The 23,065-nt window shown below is 41.7% G+C and overlaps 1 protein-coding gene across 1 annotated transcript in view; it reads left to right on the top strand.

Annotated features, from left to right (window-relative positions):
- Nucleotides 1-23,065, top strand: part of LOC110498936 (glutamate receptor ionotropic, NMDA 2C) — a 55,690-nt gene that overhangs the window by 3,438 nt on the left and 29,187 nt on the right. Inside the window, exons 3-6 of the mRNA XM_090211867.1 lie at nucleotides 1,166-1,354; nucleotides 1,470-1,810; nucleotides 1,917-2,031; nucleotides 16,813-17,024. Coding sequence (XP_090067993.1) covers nucleotides 1,166-1,354; nucleotides 1,470-1,810; nucleotides 1,917-2,031; nucleotides 16,813-17,024 — 857 coding nt within the window. The remainder of the gene's footprint in view (nucleotides 1-1,165; nucleotides 1,355-1,469; nucleotides 1,811-1,916; nucleotides 2,032-16,812; nucleotides 17,025-23,065) is intronic.

Genomic DNA, 23,065 nt, shown 5'->3' with positions numbered 1-23,065 from the left:
TTTACTTTTTTCAATCTTTACTATTGAATTGCCACTGGCTTTGAGGAAATCCAGAGTGTCTATGTATGCGGATGACTCAACACTATACATGTCAGCTACAACAGCGACTGAAATGACTGCAACATTTAACAAAGAGTTGCTGTTAGTTTCAGAGTGGGTGGCAAGGAATAAGTTTGTCCTAAATATTTCTAAAACTAAAAGCATTGTATTTGGGACAACTCATTCACTAAACCCTAAACCTCAACTAAATCTTGTAATAAATAATGTGGAAATTGAGCAAGTTGAGGTGACTAAACTGCTTGGAGTTACCCTGGATTGTAAACTCATGGTCAAAACATACTGATACACCAGCACTGTCAGCACGGCTGGCCCTTGGATGTACACGTAGAGCTAATATTATTAATATGCATGTCAATCTCTCCTGGCTCAAAGTAGAGGAGAGATTGACTACCTGTTGAATGCACTGAGCTGTCTGTTTGAACTACACCCATGCATACCTCACAAGACATGCCACAAGAAGTCTCTTCACAGTCCCTAAGTCCAGAACAGACTATGGAAGGTTCACTGTACTAAATAGAGCCATGACTACATGGAACTCTATTCCACATCAAGTAACTCATGCAAGCAGTACAAATAGATTTTTCTTAAAGATAGAAAAACACCTTATGGAACAGCGGGGACTGTGAAGCAACACAAACATCGTCACAGACACATGCATACACACACACACACACACACACACACACACACACACACACACACACACGATAGCATACGCACTATACACACACGTACACATGGATTTTCTACTGTATATATGTTGGAGTAGGGGCCTGAGGGAGCACAGTCTGTGAATGTATTGTAATGTTTTTAAAATTATATAACTGCCTTAATTTTGCTGGACCCCAGGAAGAGTAGCTGCTGCCTTGGCATGCGGATCCATAATAAATACAAATACAAAATACTAAAATCATTTTTTTATTTCACTTCTTGAGATGGAAAAACTTGTTTTTTTTTTCAAATGAATTTGAACATGTGCTCTTTATGACAATGTTAAATAGGTGAAATAAAAAGTTATTTTGGACCAGATTACACGAGCCAAAATGTACTCTATTAGTGGAACGACCCTTTACATATAATGTGTTCTATCATGTCTATATTCTAGTTGATGGAGGAGTATGACTGGGGAGACTTTGTAGTAATCACCAGCATGTGGCCGGGATATGAGACGTTTGTAGACTACGTCCGATCCTACACGGACACTTCCTACTTCCTATGGAGGCTACAAGATATCCTGTCTCTGGAGATGTCTGTCGGAACCAGTGACGTCCGAGCCAAACGCATGTTACAGCAGGTAGGAGAGAGAATTTTTTCAAACTATTTCCAACGAGAGAGAGAGAGAGAGAGAGAGAGAGAGAGAGGTTAATGTTAGATATTACTTACAGTGTTATATCTGTCTGTCCCTCTAGATTGATTCCCAGGTGCTCCTGGCCTACTGTTCCTATGAAGAGGCCCAGTACCTGTTCCAGGTAGCAGGGGAGGTGGGTCTACTGGGGCCTGGGTACATCTGGATCCTCCCCTCCCTCGCGTTGGGCAACACAGAGAGTCCTCCACCTATCAGCTTCCCTGTAGGACTGATTGGCGTCATCACTGACCACTGGAGGAAGAGCCTGAGGCAACGTGTCAGAGAGGGAGTGGCCATAGTGGCCAAAGGGGCGGATAGTTTCAGAAGGCATCAAGGGTTCCTTCCAGAGGGACACAGCGACTGCAACACACCAGTTACACATATCAACAACAACACACTGTTCAGGTGAGTGTGTGAGGCCACACACCCTCTCGTCCTGTGTGTGTTATTGTAAGTAGACACATACTAAACATGTTGAACGTGTTGAAAACTGAATCTGTGTGTGTTGCAGACACATGCTAAATGTGACATGGGAGCGTAAGGATCTGTCGTTCAACAGTGATGGCTACCTGACCAACCCCTCCATGGCCATCATCGCACTGGACAGAGACAGACTGTGGGACAAGGTACTGAATTACATGTGTGTATGTATGTGTGTGTGTGTGTGAGTGAGTGGGTGTGTATCTGGACCATGAAACAACCAACCCAGCACTACCTGGTGGTGTCCTTTGACAGCTCTTTGGTCTTGGCCATAGTGGAGTTTGGAGTGTGACTGTTTGAGGTTGTGGACAGGTGTCTTTTATACTGATAACAAGTTCAAACAGGTGCCATTAATACAGGTAACGAGTGGAGGACAGAGGAGCCTCTTAAAGAAGAAGTTACAGGTCTGTGAGAGCCAGAAATCTTGCTTGTTTGTAGGTGACCAAATACTTATTTTCCACCATAATTTGCAAGTAAATTCATTACAAATCCTACAATGTGATTTTCTGGGGGTTTTTACTCTCATTTTGTCTGTCATAGTTGAAGTGTACCTATGATGAACATTACAGGCCTCTCTCATCTGTTTAAGTGCGAGAACTTGCACAATTGGTGGCTGACTAAATACTTTTTTGCCCCACTGTATATAATTTACAAGTCCAAAAATGGATGTAGCAACTACAGATTTCCCCCTTAAGTCTTTCAAAAGTTTGCGAGTTTCAGCAATAAAAGCCCCACGTTTATTCCATAGGCTGGGATCCGCACTGTACAGCTGTTGCAAGAGTGCATTTTTCACTGGCTGTCCACTGGTTTCAAAAACAATGATTGATAGGCAGCTTAAACTTCTTGAATTCAATCATTGTTGGGTTCAAATACACATTTAGATTTGTGAACAGGCATCCACAATAACCACAATCCATAATAGCTAAATGAGAGAGCAACAGTGTGATTCACATCAATGCGCTATGTAGATAACACTATTAAGTGATCTGTATTGCCGTAGACTACTCCACTGTTGTCATCCTTACCTCCAAGCACGTATTTACATAGGATAATCTTTGGATGCCGACAGCAGTCGTACTATTCGAAGACATTGCTTGGACTATAGACTAAAAAAGCCTATTCCTGCTCTCTTCCCGCGATCCATCAAACTCATTTGGTGTGTCATCATAGTGGTCTCTGACTTGTGGTCAGACTCACTCAGGTGGAACAAACTTAAACTTGTGCCTCTTTTCAATGCTGATTTGAATGTCATTGAGAGAACAGTGTCAAATAGCCCTTTCTCTCAAACATCCTTTATGAATTTAAAAGTAATCAAAGTAATCATCTAGTTTTTCCAAAAGTATCTGTAATCTGATTACAAGATTTTTTTCTGGTAACATTACGGATTACAGATACCATTTCTGTAATCCCTTACATGTTACGGATTGCAGGTAATCTGTTACCCCCCAACCCTACACACACACACACACACACACACACACACACACACACACACACACACACACACACACACACACACACACACACACACACACACACACACACACACACACACACACACACACACACACACGCCAGGCAGTGACATTGATACAGTAGGCTTGCTGTGGCAGGGCAGGAATACATGTGTTCAATAGTAGGAGGGAGATTACTCTCTGGGCTTTTCCTACAGTCCTACTGTAGTCCTCTGGCTACCCTTGGGAGATTTGTCTGTGTGGTTTGGTTCTTCTGTCCTTGCGGGGACCTAAAAGCCCCCAAAGTCCCCACAAGAATAGCAAACAAGAGAAATTCTCCCTTGTTGGGACATTTCCCACATTCCCATGAGGACAAAGGCTATTTTAAGATTAGGGGTTAGAGTTAGGGTGACAATTAAGGTTAGGGTTCGAATTAGGGTTAGGGTAAAGTGTTAGTGGTGTCGTGTATTTACTATCATTAAATTGAAGACTTATAGTTTTTTATCAAAGATTCTCTGTAATTAGTATTACGCGAAATTAGTATTCAGATTACAAAGTTATAATTTCCTAAAATAACTTTTCAGGTATTTTAATCTGATCAATTAGTCTTCGAATTAATGAATGATTTACTTTACCTCACGTTAGCCTCATTCCAAACGTCGTAAATTGTTGGTTATCTGCACAAACCCAGTCTTCACTATGAGTCATCCATACATCAATTGTCTTAAATCATTTATTTATTACTAACTAAGTAATTCACAGAAATGCATAAACATACAGTAAATATGGTTACAAGAAATTATACGAGAATGTGCCCTAGTGGGCTAAACTGGCATGGCGGCTTGTTAGACAAAAGGGGAAGTGGGGGTCGACTAAGAAGTCACTACAGAGTGATAATTATAACAATTGAAATGCTAATTCTTTGCACATAAATGCTCACTCATTCGGGAACAATTGCAATCAATATATATTTACGCTCAGTGTGTCGTCTTGATCGCTGGTGAAAAGTTGTTTCTTTTGTAGAATTGTTCGCCTCTCTCCCTCTATCTCTGTCGGGGTTATACTGGATAGTTCAGAGTGACATTCATTCGTTTCGTTATAGAGTGGATGTTTCGGCGGTTGTCGTTCTTCTAGCTGCCGACTAGTAATTAATATCAAAGACTTGTTTTTATTCTGTCGGTATCGATAGTCTAAGAGTTTAACAATGTGGTATGGTTAAAAGATTCAGCAATGGTCTACAACCTTTGTCCTCTCCTAATAGAGAAAAACATGGTCTGGTGATAATTTCCCAAAGTTGGGTTTTATTTGGAATTGCAGAAAAGGGGCTGTCCCAGGATGCCTGACCTAACTGGGCTCAGGGGCAGTCCTCTGATTTAGTTCAAATCAAAAGGGAATTGTATTTTCCTTCATTAAACAGTTCAAAATCATAGTACACAATTTTACAAACAGTATCATACTCACTCATTCATCTTATACAACAATTTGATGTAAACCTCATATCTGAGGCTATTATATAAACAGTGTTATGGTAATCTGGCCACAACGTCTCCCTTGAGCTTCCCCAAATTGTAACAAACGGACCAGTTCGTACCTGGATTCTTCACCGATCTTTTATACTTTCTCCAGAACATGAAATTTGTTTGTACCTCAAGTTCTGTGAGGTGGAAGAAATTCCTTTGTGCTCTATGAAAATGTACTCTGCCTCTAATACTATGTGGCCATGTGGCAGGATCTTCTCAGGAATTTACGACCTCTCTCTGACCACAGCAGCCTAGTTGAAGGAGGCCAGGGGAAGGCAGGGAGAGGGGGATGGGGCTTGCTATACCCAAAGAGGGCAACTTCATGACAGTGGTCAGGTTTAGGGTTAGGAATTAGATGTAGGGTTTGGCTTAGGTTTATGGGTTAAGGTTAGTTAGGTTTAGTGTTAGGGGTTAGGGAAAATAGGATTTTGAATAGAAAAACATTTTTAGGTCCCTACAAGTATAAAGGAACATAACCGTGTGTGTATGGTTGTGTGTGCGTGTGTGTGTGTGTGTGGGGGGGGGGGGGGGTCGTGACTGTGCAGTCGGAAACTCAAACACAAACAAAAAGTCAGGCTGCTGGGGAATGCTCTGGAATTCCAACAAAACACACAGTCATTCACAACCCCTGCTTCTATTTCTTCCCTTTAACCTTCTCACTCTCTCTGTAACACTCTCTCCCTCTTTCCTTTAAACCTCTCTCCCCCTAGTTACCTCCAGTGTCATGTAGCTCATTCATTAGTGAAAAAGTGTCATTGTGCACTTACTTGTGGGTTTGTGCATGTGACATGCCCTTTTCATCCCTTCTCTCTCTTTTTGACACACTGACAGCACTACACATCTCATTTTTTAAAACTAAGTCAGGGGGAACCGTCTCTCTATCTACCTCACTGCTTTCCTCCTAGAGAGGGAGGGAGGAGTGATTGATTTCAGTAACTGCCTGCGAAAAGTTCATAACAGTTAAAACAGCACTGCAATTCATAGTCAGACACAATCGTGTGGGTTATGTACATGCTAATGTCGCTTTAAATAGTGTTGTAGCTATTTCTACTTTAAAAAAAATGTAATATAAATCAACAGAGCTAGATTTAGAGTTAGAAAAATGTATTTAAGTGTCACTCCATAATGACACAATAGTCCAAAATGCAGATTATCTTTTCAACCACAAAAGAAACGTCTTCGTTGGAGGATAAGATGGCAGGCTTTGGCGCATTGACCTTTGACTTATTCCACATGTTGTTGTTTGTTACAGCCTGAATTCAAAATAGATCAAATAGTTTTTTTTCTCACCAACCTACACACAATACTGTGTGTGACACTTTGATAATGACAAAGTGAAAACATGTTTTTAGACATTTTTGCTGATTTATTGAAAATTAAATACAGAAATAGAGTCAGCTCCAAAAGTATTAGGACAGTCACACTGTTTTGGTTTTGGCTCTGTATTGCACCACTCTGGATATGAAATTATACAATGAATTTGTTTGAGGGTATTTTCATCCATAGCAGGTGATTTTACAATTGTTAACACATTTAGTTACACTGTACGTGTATTAAAGTAGTCTAAAGTGTAGTATTTGGTCCCATATTCCTAGCATTATATATATTTTTTTGGTTGTGTTTCAGATGATTTTCTCCCCAATATAGATTAATGGTAAACAATGTATTGTGTCATTTTGGAAGAACTTTTACTGTAAATAAGAATATAATATTTTTCTAAACACTTCTACATTAATCTGGAATCTACCATAATTACGGATAATCCTGTGTCACACTGTGAACTGTTTCACCTGTCCTTGAGATTGTCTCCACCCCCCTCCAGCTGTCACCCATCTTCCCCCTTATCCCCGGTGTATTTATACCTGTGTTCTCCGTATACCTGTTTGTCCGTTGCCAGTTCATCTTGTTTGTCAGTTCAACCAGCATTTTTGTTCTCAGCTCCTGCTTTTCCCAGTCTCTCTTTTTCTCGCCCTCCTGGTTTTGACCCTTGCCTGTCCTGACTCTGAGCCCACCTGCCTGACCACTCTGCCTGCCCCTGAGCCTGTCTTGCATGTCTTGGGGGGTATGATATTTGTGCATCTGTAATATTCTCACTTATCATTATTCACTAAAATATATCACTGTCCCAATACTTGTGGAGCTCACTCTATACCATTTACATAAGTATTCACACCTCTGAGTCAAAACCTGTTAGAATCACCTTTTGGCAGCTATTATCTTCACTGACAGTTTCATACTCTCCCTGACCGAGTCTGTAATACCTACATGTTTCAAGCAGACCATCATAGCCCCTGTGCCCAAGAAAGCAAAAGTAACCTACCTAAATGACTATTGCCCGTGGCACTCACGTCGGTAGCCATGAAGTGCTTTGAAAGGCTGGTCATGGCTCACATCAACACCATCAACCGGAAACCCTAGACCCACTCCAGTTCGTATACCGCCCCAACAGATCCACTGGTGACGCAATCTCAATCACACTCCAAACTGCCCTTTCCCACCTGGACAAAAGCAACACCTATGTGAGAACGCTGTTCATTTGACTACAGCTCAGCGTTCTACACTATAGTGCACACAAAGCTATCACTAAGCTAAGGACCCTGGCACTAAACACCTCCCTCTGCAACTGGATCCTGGACTTCCTGACGGGCCGCCCCCAGGTGGTAAGAGTAGGTAACAACACATCTTCCACGCTGATCCTCAACGTGGGGGCCCCTCAGGGGTGTGTGCTTAGTACCCTCCTGTACTCCCTGTTCACCCACGACTGCGTGGCCAAGCACGACATCCAACACCATCATTAGGTTGGCTGATGACACAACAGTGGTAGGCTTGAGGACCGACGAGACAGCCTATAGGGAGGAGGTCAGAGACCTGGCAGTGTGATGCCAGAATAACAACCTCTCCCTCAACGTGAGCAAGACAAAGGATGCGGATCATGGACTACAGGAAAAGGAAGGCCATTCACATTGACGAGGCTGCAGTGGAGCGGGTCGAGAATTGACATAATTTGAGTCAATTGGAGGTGTACCTGGGGATGTATTTCAAGGCCTACCTTCAAACTCAGTGCCTCTTTGCTTGACATCATGGGAAAATCAAAATAAATCAGCCAAGACCTCAGAAAAAAAAATGTGGACCTCCACAAGTCTGGTTAATTCTTGGGAGCAATTTCCAAATGCCTGAAGGTACCACGTTCATCTGTACAAACAATAGTACGCAAGTATAAATAACATGGGACCACGCAGCCGTCATACCGCTCAGGAAGGAGACTCATTCTGTCTCCTAGAGATTAACGTACTTTGGTGCGAAAAGTGCATATCAATCCCAGAACAACAGCAAAGGACCTTGTGAAGATGCTGGAGTAAAAGTATCTATATCCACAGTAAAATGAGTCCTATATTGACATAACCTGAAAGGCCGCTCAGCAAGGAAGAAGCCACTGCTCCAAAACCGCCATAAAAAAGCCAGACTATGGTTTGCAACTGCACATGGGGACAAAGATCATACTTTTTTGGAGAAATGTCCTCTGGTCTGATGAAACAAAAATAGAACTGTTTGACCATAATGACCATCGTTGTGTTTGGAGGAGAAAGGGGGAGGCTTGCAAGCTGAAGAACACCATCCCAACCGTGAAACACGGGGGTGGGAGCATCATGTTGTGGGGGTGCTTTGCTACACGAGGGACTGGTGCACTTCACAAAATAGATGGCATCATGGAAAATAGTTGGAGAATTGGATATATTGAAGTAACATGTCAAGACATCAGTCAGGAAGTTAAAGTTTGGTCGCAAATGGGTCTTCCAAATGGACAATGACCCCAAGCACACTTCCAAAGTTGTGTCAAAATGGCTTAAAACCTGTTAAAGAGGCTGCAAAATTTCAACGTCCTGCTACTCATGCCAGGAATATAGTATATGCATATGATTAGTATGTGTGGACAGAAAACACTCTGAAGTTTATAAAACTGGTTAAATCATGTCTGTGACTATAACAGAACGTGTGTAGGAGGCAAAATCCCAAGGAAAACTGTTCACAAAAAAACACAAAAAAAACATCACTCCGCCAGTCTCTGTATTGTCTATGGCCAAATGGGAAAATAGATAGGGCCCAGTTTACAATGCCTACAGCTTCCACACGATGTCGCCAGTACTGGCATTTAGATTGAAGTTTATCCTTGGTGAAATGAGAAATAGGCACTTCCTGTCGTCGAGTACACCAGAGGAAGTTATGAAAGAGAGAATGTGGACCATGATTTCAAAACGTGCTGCTATTGAATACAGATCGCCCCGTGATCAATTTGATCGATTATTAACGTTTACTAATACCTAAAGATGGATTACAAAAGTAGTTTGAAGTGTTTTGTCAAAGTTTATAGGCAACTTTTTTAATTAAAAAAAATGACGTTGCATTTGGAACGGTGCTTTTTCATGGATCAGACGGGCTTCATAAATGGACATTTTGGGTATACATGGACGGATTTAATCGAAAAAAATACCCAATTGTGATGTTTATGGGACATATAGGAGTGCCAACAAAGAAGCTCGTCAAAGGTAATGAATGTTTTCTATTTTATTTCTGCGTTTTGTGTAGCGCCGGCTACGCTAATTATTTTGTTTACGTCCCCTTTGGGTATTTCGGGGGTTGCATGCTATCAGATAATAGCTTCTCATGCTTTCGCCGAAAAGCATTTTAAAAATCTGACATGTTGGCTAGATTCACAACGAGTGTAGCTTTAATTGAGCACCCTGCATGTGTGTTTTAATGAAAGTTTGAGTTGTATCGAGTACTATTAGTTATCACTCTGAAATTTCCGCTGATGTTGGTCCCTGTACAGGGACAGCAGCCCTAAAAGGACAACAAAGTCAAGGTATTGGAGTGGCCATCACAAAGCACTGACCTCAATCCTAGAGAAAATTTGTTGGCAGAACTGAAAAAGCGTGTGTGAGCAAAGAGGCCTACAAACCTAACTCAGTTACACCAGCTCTGTCAGGAGGAATGGGCCAAAATTCACCCAACTTATTGTGGGAAGCTTGTGGAAGGCAACCCGAAACATTTGACCCAAGTTAAACAATTTAAAGGCAATGCTAACAAATACTAATTGAGTGTATGTAAACTTCTGACCCACTGGGAATGTAATGAAAGAAGTAAAAGCTGAAATAAATCATTCTCTCTACTATTGTTCTGACATATCACATTCTTAAAATAAAGTGGCAATCCTAACTGACCTAAGACAGGGAATCTTTACTAGACTGAGTTTAAATGTATTTGGCTAAGGTGTATGCAAACTTCCAACTTCAACTGTATGCAGGATGCTACCCACCCTCCACGGCTTGGCCTTCGCTCCAGACCAAAACTCCAAACCCATAACCTAATTATTACTAATTGCTTAATTACCTAAAGCAGAGATTACTGCTTTCAAGGTTTTCTTTTTCCAAGCTATTCGAAGGGTGCTCTAGCAAACAAACAGCAGAGACCCGAGGACACCATTCCAACCTGGAACTGAGTGAGTAGCATTTGGTCTGATGCTATTTTGAAAGCCTAGAAGAAAAATAAAAAAACGTTTTTTTAAATAATCAAGTGCATTACAGTGATATATTTTACTTTATGGGGACTGCATGCTGAGTTAAGGCTCCGAGGCTTGCAAGGACAGACCAAATACAAATTCAATTCGCACTAAATTGTGACGTAAACAGTCTTTGGGCCCAACAAGTGTCAGGAGTCTTTGAAGAGTCTTCTGAACCCCCCCTGCTGCTGTTCAAAGACCATTTTCTACAAGAAATCTGCCTCTAGAAATAAAAGCTTATCCCAAGTGTGTGTGACACCTACTACCATTGCCTGCTGCACTGCTGCTTGGATTACACCTGGCCATCTGTTTGCCGTCTGCCCTGCCCACACGCACTGTTAAGGCGAGTAACTATTAAATTACTATGGCTAGCCCAAGTCTATTCGTTATATATTATTTTTCTTTCTTGTGCATTTTGCTATTTTGCTATTTGCCTCATGACTCCTGCATACTTTGTTGACTACAACCTTCTTTACCCAACTGTGGGACAGACTATGTTTGTTCCCACACTCAGGACTCTCGATTGGTTACACAAACTTTTTGCCTCCCATCCTATTCTAACCACCTCTTGCCGGCTTTGTATTCATGTTACCTGATGAAATTGCTGTACAATATGATCTTGTTGCCATCTGATGCACATTCAGATATCATAAATCAGCACTGCAGAGCTCTCCCTGTACTCTGTCGTGCCTTGATTGTATTACAGTTGATGATAGCTGGAAATGTGCATTTACACCCTGGCCCACCTACTGTTGCTAGCCCCAATTCTGACTTGTGCTCTGATATCTGCTTCACTGATTTCTGATTTCGTAAAAGCCTGGGTTTTCTGCACGTTAACACTGGAAACTTATTACGTAAAATGGATCAATTGAAAGTGTGGGTTCACAGCTCAGAGTGCTATCGTCCTCCATCAGTATCGGCCTACGCTTGCTAAAAAACTTTAATAAGCAAGCCTTTCTTCATGAACTGTGTAACAAGTGCACTGAGAGTCAGGAAGAAAGTTCAGGGAGTGAGTGTTTTAATAAATATAATTAACAATAAACACGTAACACAAACAACGCACCAACATGAAAACAGAGTCAATAACACCTGAGGAAAGAACCAAGGGGAGTGACAGTTCTAGGGAAGACAATCAAGGAGTTGATGGAGTCCAGGTGAGTGTCCAGAGGCGCAGGTGCGCGAGACGATGGTGACAGTTGTGCGGGAGAGGGAGTATATGTGACAAACTGGCCTCTGTAAAATGGTATAGAATCAGCTTGAAGACGCTTGGACCTTCTTTTTTAATTTTTTTTCAGTGGTATTGTTAACAAACACGCCCCCCATAAAGAAATTAAAAACAGGTTCAGCCCTTGGTGCGGCCATGATCTTGCAGAGTTACTCCACCTCAAGAATTGCATTTGGCGAAAGGCTCGGCAAAAGGCTCAGGCTGACTGGCTATCATTCAAGCAAATGAGAAATAAGTGCATTCAGGCTACCCAGAAGGCCAAAGTTAGTTACTTTATGGAGCAGTTCTCTCTCTGAGGGTCTAAACCCAAGAAGTTCTGGAAAACGGTTAAAGACTTGGAGAATAAACCCTCCTCCTCACAGCTGCCCATGTCCCTTAATGTTGATGATGTGGTTGTTACTGACAAGAAGCACATGGCTGAGCTCTTTAATCACCACTATTTAATCTTCAGGCACTCTAAGATGTAAATAAACTATAATATTTCATACGGAAAGAAGTATGTTCAATAGGAAAGCAAAATTAGAAAGCGCGCCCTCACCCTCGCGCGCCGAATGACTGATAATGTTCCGGTGCTCTCCTCTCCAAAACTCAAAATTCTTGCTTGTTTTTTAAAAAACAAGCCTGAAACATTGAATAAAGATGGTTGACATATAGTGGAAGCCATAGGAATTGCAATCTGGGAGACGGAATTACATAGGACCCATAGCTTTCCACTGTAGGAGCCTGGGACCTAAATAATAAAAAATCTCTGGTTGGTTTTTCTTCTGTCATATCAATTCTATTATAGTCTCAGACATTATTGTAACAGTTTTAGAAACTTCAATGTGTTTTCTATCCAATGCCACCAATTATATGCATATCCTGGCATCTGGGCCTGAGTAACATGCCGTTTACTTTGGGCACGTCAGTCAGCCGGAAATTCAGGAATCTAGACCCTATCCCTAACCAGATTGATTAATTAAGTCAGGATTCCTATTTGACTCAGCCATGCCTCCTTGCCCATCCAGCATTTCCTCATCTCCCACCCCTTCTAATGTGACTATCCCTGATTGTCACGGGTAACTTGGTGCGTGAGGGAAGAATCAGGCGCAGAGAGCATATAGTTCCACAGGAAGACGTGTACTTTTAATATCGCACAGAAAATAATGCCGAACAAAACAGGGCGCGGAAAATGTGGACCAACCCAACGCAACAGGGTACCAGGTCCAGAGCACGAACACCAAAAAAACATACACACGTAACATATGAGTAATCCCGCACGAAACAAGGGCGGGTAAACTTATTATAAATAAGGAAGCCAATCAAGCACACAAATAGACAGGTGCAACTAATAAGACAAAACAAACAGGCAACGAAAAAGAGATCGGTTGCGGCTAATAGTCCAGTGACGACGACCGCCGAGCACCGCACGAACAGGCAGGGGGGCCAACTTCGGTGGAAGTCGTGACACTGATGCTTCTCCTTCTGTTTCCCCTGCCCGCTACAAAGTTTCTTCCTGCAGGCAGTCACTGAGTCCGAGGTGCTAAAGGAGCTCCTTAAACTTGACCCCAAAAAAACATCTGGGTCAGATGGTTTAGACGCTTTCTTCTTTAAGTTTGCTGCCCCTATAATCGCCAAGCCTATCTCCAACCGTTTTAATCTGTCTCTCCTTTCTAGGGAGGTTCCCATTGCTTGGAAGGCAGCCACAGTTCACCCTTTATTTAAAGGTTGAGATCAAGCAACCAATTTATATTATGCCCTGTTTATCCAAAGTGTTGGAAAAACTTGTCAATAATGAACTGACTGGCTTTCTTGATGTCTATAGCATACTCTTGGGTCTGCAACCTGGTTTCCGCTCAGATTATGGATGTGTCACTGCAACCTTAAAGGTCCTCAATGATGTCACCATTGCCCTTGATTATAAGCAATATTGTGCTGCTATTTTTATTGACTTGGCCAAAGCTTTTGATATGGTAGACCATTCCATTCTTGTGGGCCGGCTAAGGAGTATTGGTGTCTCTGAGGGGTCTTTGGCCTGGTTTTCTAACTACCTCTCTCAAAGAGTGCAGTGTATAAAGTCAGAAAATATGTTGTCTCAGCCACTGCCTGTCACCAAGGGAGTACCCCAAGGCTCAATCCTTGACCCCACGCTCTTCTCAATTTACATCAACAACATAGCTCAGGCAGTAGGAAGCTCTCTCATCCATTAAATGCAGATAATACACTCTTATACTCAACTCGGCCCCTCCCCAGATTTTGTGTTAAATACTCTACAACAAAGATTTCTTAGTGTACAACAAGCTTTCTCTATGCTTAACCTTGTTCTGAACACCTCCAAAACAAAGGTCATGTGGTTTGGTAAGAAGAATGCCCCTCTTCCCACAGGTGTTATTACTTCCTCTGAGGGTTTATAGCTTGGACTAGTCAACTCATACAAGTACTTGGGAGTAGGGCTAGACGGTGAACTGTCCTTCTCTCAGCACATATCAAAGCTGCAGGCTAAAGTAAAATCTAGACTTGGTTTCCTCTTTTGTAATCACTCCTCTTTCACCCTAGCTGCCAAACTAACCCTGATTCAGATGACCAGCCTACCCATGCTGGATTACGGCGACATAATTTATAGATCGGCAGGTAAGGGTGCTCTCAAGCGGGTAGATGTTCTTTACCATTCGGCTATCAGATTTGCCACCAATGCTCCTTATAGGACACATCACTGCACTCTATACTCTTCTGTAAACTGGTTATCTCTGTATACCTGTCGTATTTATAAAACCCTCATCCTCCAAATACAACACCCGTTCTGCCAGTCACATTCTGTTAAAGGTCCCGAGAGCACACACACATCCCTGGGTTGCTCCTCTTTTCAGTTTTCTGCAGCTATCAACTGGAACGAGCTACAACAAACACTCAAACTGGACAGTTTTATCTCAATAACTTCATTCAAAGACTCAATCATGGACACTCCTACTGACAGATGTGGCTGCTTTGTGTGATGTATTGTTATCTCGACCTTCTTGACTTTTGTGCTGTTGACTGTGCCCAATAATGTTTGTACCGTGTTTTGTGCTGCTACCATGATGTGTTGCTACCTTGTTGTTGTTTTGTTGTGTTGCTACCATGCTGTGTTGTCATGTGTTGCTGCCTTGCAATGTTGTTGTCTTAGGTAGTTTTGTGTTGTCTCTCTTGTTGTGATATGTGTTTTGTCCTATATTTATATATATATATATATATTTTTTTTTTGAATCCCAGGCCCCTGCCCTGCAGAAGGCCCTTTGCCTTTTGGTATGCTGTCATTGTAAAGAAGCATTTGGTCTTAACTGACTTGCCTAGTTTAATAAAGGTGAAATAAAAATTCTGAAAGGTGAATTTGTCACCTAGTGTCTGATGGAAAGCAGTTTTCCTGTGTTAAGCTCTATTCTGTTTTTTTTATACCCTAAAACCTCCCTAGTCCTTGCCAATGACAAGCAAACCCATAACATGATGCAGCCACCACCATGTTTGAAAATATGAAGAGTGGTACTCAGCAATGTGTTGTATTTGCCCCAAACATAACGTTTTTTTTTTCAGGACATAAAGATTGTTTCGTTGCCACATTGTCTTTGCATGTTTTGGAGTATTTCTATTTTGTACAAGCTTCCTTCAATTCACTCCATTGTTTAGGTTAGTATTGTGGAGTAACTACTATGTCGTTGATCCATCCTCAGTTTTCTCCCATCACAGTCATTAAACCCTGTCATTGTTTTAAAGTCACCATTGGCCTCGGGGTGAAATCCCTGAGCGGTTTCCTTCCTCTCCGGCAACTGAGTTAGGAAAGAAACCTGTATCTTTGTAGTGACTGGGTATATTGATACACCATCCAAAGTGTAACTAATATTTTCACCATGCTCAAAGGGATATTTAATGTCTGCTTTTTTCTCTCCCTGGACTTTGTGATTGAATCTGTGTTTGAAATACACTGCTCAACTGAGGGACCATTGTATGTGCGGGGTACAAAGATGAGGTAGTCATAACAAAATTATGTTAAACACTATTATTGCATACAGAGGGATTCAATGCAACTTATGTGACTTGATTGGCAAATATTTACTCCTGAACGTATTTAGGCTTGCCATAACAAAGGTTTTGAATACTTATTGACTCAATACATTTTAGCTTTTCATTTTGAATTAACTTGTAAAACATAATTCCACTTTGACATTATGGAGTATTGTGTGTGTGACACAAAATCTCAATTCAATTCATTTTAAATTCAGGCTGTAACACAACACAATGTGGATAAAGCATATTATTGTTATCTGTTAACATGTCACATAGTTTATTATTTTCATCAAGACCGTTACAATTTCCATTTTGGCTGATGCATGATGCAAAATCACTGCCATTTTTTTTTAAACATAGCAACTGACGATGCCATATTTTCCAACCCATACAGCGCCTTGAATAACAGGATTTGTTGTGTATTTATCCACACCAAGGTAAAATCAGCATTTACACAAGACAAAATGATAATTTCTGTGCCCCCATACTCCTGCAGCATAAGTATAAATACGGTATGTAGCACCAATGAATCAAACAGTTTAGTGAAACATTTAAATGGTAGCCACCCATGGCTTTGTACTTTGCAATGATGGCACCAAGGGCACAATTCGCATGGTTAGATATGTACTTAACAGACACATTGTGATCCACAAAGTCTTTGATAATCAATCCCATATACTTGTACTCACTGATCATATCTACTGTGGCCTGGAGCACAGCAGTGTTCTAGTCACTGCTGAATTCCAATAGTGTACTACCTTAGTTTTGTCCACATTGATATTCAGATTCAATTGTCCACACCAGTTAAAAACAATATAAAACATTTATTGAAGCTTATCTTCACTTTCAGAGATCAGTACAATGTCATCTGCATATAAAAGAAGAGGCACTATGATTTATGACTGGAGGGATGGAGTTGGAAGCTCCAGGGAAAGAAGCCTGAGTGATAAATGGAGCCCCAGTAGGGTTAAGCGAGGACAGGTTCTTAACGGGGATCACTGGGTCCTCTGGGGCTCTGCTTAGAGTCACAATCCATTGGATTACTTGGATCAGCCTCTCTCAGATCTACAGCCCTGAGTGTGTTTAATCCACTTTCATGTACTCTTTCTCTCCCTCTCCCTTCCTACTCTCTCTCTCTCTCCCACCCCTCCCAGGTGGGTACATTAGAGCGGGGTATCCTCCAGGTGCGTTACCCGGTGTGGCCTCGCTATGGCAGTTTTCTGGAGACGGTATCAGATGACCGCCACCTGACGGTAGCCACTCTGGAGGAGAGGCCTTTTGTCATCGTAGAAAACGTGGACCCCGACACGGGCACCTGCGTACGCAACACCGTGCCTTGCCGACGCCAGTCCAACCGCACCGAGAGGTACACACGCACGCACCAACAACAACATGCAAATTGCAAATGTATACAGATGGCTGCACATAAAGTTGAAGTCGGAAGTTTACATGCACTTAGGTTGGAGTCAATAAAACTTGTTTTTCAACCACTCCACAAATTTCTTGTTATCAAACTATAGTTTTGGTAAGTTGGTTAGGAAATCTACTTTGTGCATGACACAAGTGATTCTTCCAACAATTGTTTACAGACAGATTATTTCACTTATAATTCACTGCATCACAATTCCAGTGGGTCAGACGTTTACATACACTAAATTGACTGTGCCTTTAAACAGCTTGGAAAATTCCAGAAAATGATGTCATGGCTTTAGAAGCTTCTGATAGACTAATTTACATAATTTGAGTCAATTGGAAGTGTACCTGTGGAGGCTGGCGTAAACAGATACAAAAGTATCTATATCCACAGTAAAATGAGTCCTATATCGAATAACCTGAAAGGCCACTCAGCATGGAAGCCACTGTTCCAAAGCAGCCATAAAAAAAGACGGTTTGCAATTGCACATGGGGACAAAGATCATACTTTTGGGAGAAGTGTTCTCTGGTCTGATGAAACAAAAATGGAACTGTTTGGCCATAATGACCATTGTTATGTTTGGAGGAAAAAGGGGGAGGCTTGCAAGCCGAAGAACACCATCCCAACCGTGAAGCACGGGGTGGTAGCATCATGTTATGGGGGTGCTTTGGTGCATGAGGGACTGGTGCACTTCACAAAATAGATAGCATGAGGAAGGAATATTATTTGGACATATTGAAGCAACTTCTCAAGTCAGGAAGTTAAAGCTTGGTCGCAAATGGATCTTCCGAATAGACAATGACCCCAAGCATACTTCCAAAGTTGTAGCAAAATGGCTTAAGGACAACAAAGTCAAGGTATTGGAGTGGCCATCACAAAATCCTGACCTCAATCCTCTCAAAAATGTGTGGACAGAACTGAAAAAGCATGTGCGAGCAAGCAGGCCTACAAACCTGACTCAGTTACACCAGCTCTGTCATGAGGAATGGGCCAAAATTCACCCATCTTATTGTGGGAAGCTTGTGGAAGGCTACCCGAAATGTTTGACCCAAGTTAAACATTTTAAAGGCAGTGCTACCAAATACTAATTGAGTGTATGTAAACTTCTGACCCACTGGGAATGTGATGAAAGAGATACAAGCTGAAATAAATCATTCTCTCTACTATTATTCTGACATTTCACATTCTTAAAATAAAGTGGTGATCCTAACTGACCTACCACAGATAATTTTTACTTGAATTAAATGTCAGGAATTGTGAAAAACTGAGTTAAATGTATTTGGCAAAGGCACATCTGGTAAACACATACTGGAAGCTAGATTTTGAGACCGGGATACTTGTATACATTTAAAACACACAAACATACATGCATACACTAGGATGCACTGTTGTCAGAGCACATAGCAGCTGTGTGATCAAACCACGTGCATGAGCACACCTGGAGAGAAACGGATTACTAATAGGAGCCAACCCATAACACAACAATGACACACCAGGGGCCAACCATTTACACACTTGTTACATACCCGCTGTGCATCCTTTCGACATTCACACGAGTCAGCACATCAATTATCGGCCCAGTATATTAATAGTGGAGAGATGTGTGGGGAGAGTAGTTGTGCGCGATGGCACATTGATTGGCTGTAAAGAAGACTTATCTGCCAACACTGGCATATATATCATGCCACTGTCGGGTAGAAATCACACAACCCTCTCTTTCTCTTTCTCCTGATTCAACGCTTTATTGGCATGAATGGGTGGTTGTCACTGTTGCCAGAGCAATGTACATGAAGTATTACATAAATTAACCATGTGTTTGAGCAACAATAATAATAATATATAGGAAAATAATAAAGAAAACATTTAACAAACAGCAACAATTGAGAAATATAAATCTGCAAGGGCTATTGTTTCTCTTACATTATGACAGGCCAGAACATCATCTGGAGCAACATCTACTGTCTCTACATTTTCTCCAAACAAAATGCAGATTTTCTCCTCAACAGGCAGGTCAAGAAATCCTGCAATTCTGTCTTCAAATTTCAGGAGATAAATGCCTCTGATTGATTCGTATTTTGAGCAGTGGAGTAGGAAGAGCTGCTCATCATCTACTTCACCTGACCCACAGTGCTTACTTAGTCTTTCTTCTCTGACCTTCCATGCTTTTCCATGGCGTTCTGTCTCTATTGCCAGGCTATGGTCTCTCTCTCTCTCTCTGGTCCCTCTCTCGGTGTCTCTCTCGGTGTCTCTCTCTCTCTCTGTCACACCCTGACCATAGTTTGCTTTGTATGTTTCTATGTTTTGGTTGGTCAGGGTGTGAGCTGGGTGGGCATTCTATGTTACATGTCTAGTTTGTCTAGTTCTATGTTTGGCCTGATATGGTTCTCAATCAGAGGCAGGTGTTCGTCATTGTCTCTGATTGGGAACCATATTTAGGTAGCCTGTTTGGTGTTGGGTTTTGGTGGGTGATTGTCCTTATGTCCTTGTTCTGTGTGTATGTGCACCAGTATTAGGCTGTTTGGTGTTTGGTTTTGTGGGTGATTGTCCTTAGTGTCTTGATGTCCTTGTTCTGTGTGTATGTGCACCAGTATTAGGCTGTTTGGTGTTGGGTTTTGGTGGGTGATTGTCCTTAGTGTCTTGATGTCCTTGTTCTGTGTGTATGTGCACCAGTATTAGGCTGTTTGGTGTTGGGTTTTGTGGGTGATTGTCCTTAGTGTCTTGATGTCCTTGTTCTGTGTGTATGTGCACCAGTATTAGGCTGTTTGGTGTTTGGTTTTGTGGGTGATTGTCCTTAGTGTCTTGATGTCCTTGTTCTGTGTGTATGTGCACCAGTATTAGGCTGTTTGGTGTTTGGTTTTGTGGGTGATTGTCCTTAGTGTCTTGATGTCCTTGTTCTGTGTGTATGTGCACCAGTATTAGGCTGTTTGGTGTTGGGTTATGTGGGTCCTTAGTGTCCTTATGTCCTTGTTCTGTGTGTATGTGCACCAGTATTAGGCTGTCTCGGTTTTCCTTACGTTTATTGTTTTGTAATTTTTGTATTAGATTCGTGTTACTTCAGTTTCATTAAACATGGATCGCAATAGCCACGCCGCATTTTGGTCTGACTCTCTTTCACATACAGAAAACCGTGTCTCTCGCTCTCTCTCTCTCCCCCCCCCCCCCCCCCTGCTTGGGGAGTAATCAACACTACGGGCTACCAGGGAAAACCAGAACGAGAGAAAGAGGGAGAGAGTTAGTGAAAGTAAAATAAAGGATGTTAATCATATGTTGGGTGACATGGCTCTTCTCCGTGGCAGATGTTTGGTGTAATTGAAAGGTTTTTTTACTCATTAAAACTCCTCTCTTTGGACAGCGGCTGGTCTCATTGGCAACATAACTGAACTCCAATAAGTGAGTATCGTAAACAGGTTGTTTGTTCAGCAACAAAAACCAATGCATGTGCAATTATGGGGCAAAACAGACAGAGTTGGCTTAGATTGTTGACATGTAAACTATATTTAGTCTCAAATGTTTGAAAACAAATACATTTGCACAATGAGCACTTGTGTCAAATACACCATTATCCTGTCGTTGCTAGCAAATTTGAGCCATATTAGCATAGATGTGACATCAGTAAAAACACTTCAAATCAAGACAGTTTCATCTTGTTCCTGATACCATCTGAAACAAGCCACACCCACGATTCCCCACATGGCAACATCTTGTCATCGTTAGCTATCTGGCCCATCCCAAATCACAACACACAGACTTCTGCCCCATTTGAAGCGTGTGCACCGTTTTCGTTAAGTTGTCAGCTAACCCTTCTTTAAGGCACAGTCAAAAGCACCCTCTCTAACTGACTGTGGGCTAGCCGCAACAGTGATGCTATTGGTGCGTGATCCTACATGCTGTACTATGCTTTGTCTGGGTAGAATCCTAACTTGTCCACGTGTGGGTATCTGACTAATGTAGTTGGCGTATACCTGCGAGCAGTACGGGTTTGGGGACGCCCAGAGTGCGCGAGAGTTGTATTGCAATGGCAGAATATTCAAGTGCAGTACTGCAAGACCTTTGTTTAGTTATGTAGAAGCTTTGGGACAATTGCAACAACTGATGGCCACGAGATTATCACCAGCCCTCGTTAAACTCTCGATACGAGCTAAAACCACCTGCACAACAGATCTCAATTGCAACCATCGTCCACCACTGTTAAACATCTGCATAATGCCGATTTCGGGGTTATCTTTTAGTCCTGATTCCAACCAACATTTTTCAATACTATTTTGTTCTCTGGTGGGTATTATCATCGGAACATTTTAATCTTGCTAGTTTTTTAAATGTTTATTTTTTATTTCACCTTTATTTAACCAGGTAGGCTAGTTGAGAACCAGTTCTCGTTTGCAACTGCGACCTGGCCAAGATAAAGCAAAGCAGTGTGACACAGACAACACAGATTTACACATGGAGTAAACAATAAACAAGCCAATAACACAAACAAGTCAATGACACAGTAGAGAAAAGAAAGTATGTACAGTGTGTGCAAAAGGCATGAGGAGGTAGGCAATAAATACGCCATAGGAGCGAATAATTACAATTTAGCAGATTAACACTGGAGTGATAAATGAGCAGATGATGATGTGCAAGTAGTGACACTGGTGTGCAAAAGAGCAGAAAAGTAAATAAAATAAAAACAGTATGGGCATGAGGTAGGTAGATTGGGTGGGCTATTTAATGATGGACTATGTACAGCTGCAGTGATCGGTTAGCTGCTCAGATAGTTGATGATTAAAGTTGGTGAGGGAAGTAAAAGTCTCCAACGTCAGCGATTTTTGCAATTCGTTCCAGTCACTGGCAGCAGAGAACTGGAAGGAAAGGTGGCCAAATGAGGTGTTGGCTTTGGGGATGATCAGTGAGATGAGCAGACTAAGAGTGATGTATCTATTTGACGACTGAAACAAAGTATTTCCTTTTCTACCATGGCAAATCTACTGTGGCAATTTTCCTGACACGTTGTATGAATGGAAAAAAATTATGTTAAAGGTGTAGCCTATTCTTAATTATTTTATTTGTCTCCAATTTATGCTCTCCATTAAATGCAACGGTCTTTAAAAGAAAATTGTCTGATATGGTCATATCAAGATTGAGGGTAAAATATCCCTGGACAGTCCATATTAGAAATTTGCAACAATATCAAGTAAATCATGATTGAGTCATATAATCTATATTTGTTTATCAAATGAAAATGTAGTCATTTACGTTATACATTGAAAGACAATTATTTTATTTTGCCATTTAAGGTGAAGCATTTTAATGAAATGAGGGCTACTACTTCTATCTTCTTAGACATCAATCAGCCTTGATTTCTGATGCTTCTGATTGGGTGATAATTCATTCGGGGCGGAGTAGAGAATCTAGACCAGCTATCTGGTATCATAATCACTTGACATGGTAACAACGAGAGATCAACTGATTTTTTTTGTTGCAATCAAGCTTAGTCATCTCCCATTTGTAGCGTTTTAAGGAATCCAGCGGTAACCTGCAGGACTGCGTTAAATTCTGCCTGTTGGTTGCAATCGAGCCATAGGTATTAGCATCACATACCTAAGGGTACACCACTGGCAATCTCCCCACTGAAACATATGTTCTCAATCTTCCTTCCTCATTATTTCTTTCTCCACCATTCTCTGTCTTCCTTCCTCATAGCAAAGGACGTTTTTTTTTGTGTTATAGCTTTAGATTTCCTCCCTCTGTTCACATTGTTTCATACTGCTGTAGTCTCAGGGAAGAACCCTGGAGCAACAGAGCCATCGCTAATCCTCAGGTGTGTCTGTGTGCGTGTGTGTGTGTAGGGTTGGGGGGAGATAGAGGAAGCAGTTTTTTTGTTGTGTAGCACACACACACACACACACACACACACACACACACATTAGAACACCCTAACTCAGAGCTCTTAACCTGCAGCGTTTAGCCCAGGCAGCTGGTGAGATGAGGGAGACGGGGACAGACCTGTTTAC

This window comes from Oncorhynchus mykiss, chromosome 20 (assembly GCF_057628025.1).
Source record: "Oncorhynchus mykiss isolate SJ-2025 chromosome 20, ASM5762802v1, whole genome shotgun sequence".
Taxonomy (NCBI): domain Eukaryota; kingdom Metazoa; phylum Chordata; class Actinopteri; order Salmoniformes; family Salmonidae; genus Oncorhynchus; species Oncorhynchus mykiss.
The sequence above is the reverse complement of the archived record's forward strand: the minus strand, read 5'-3'. Positions and strand labels throughout refer to the sequence as shown.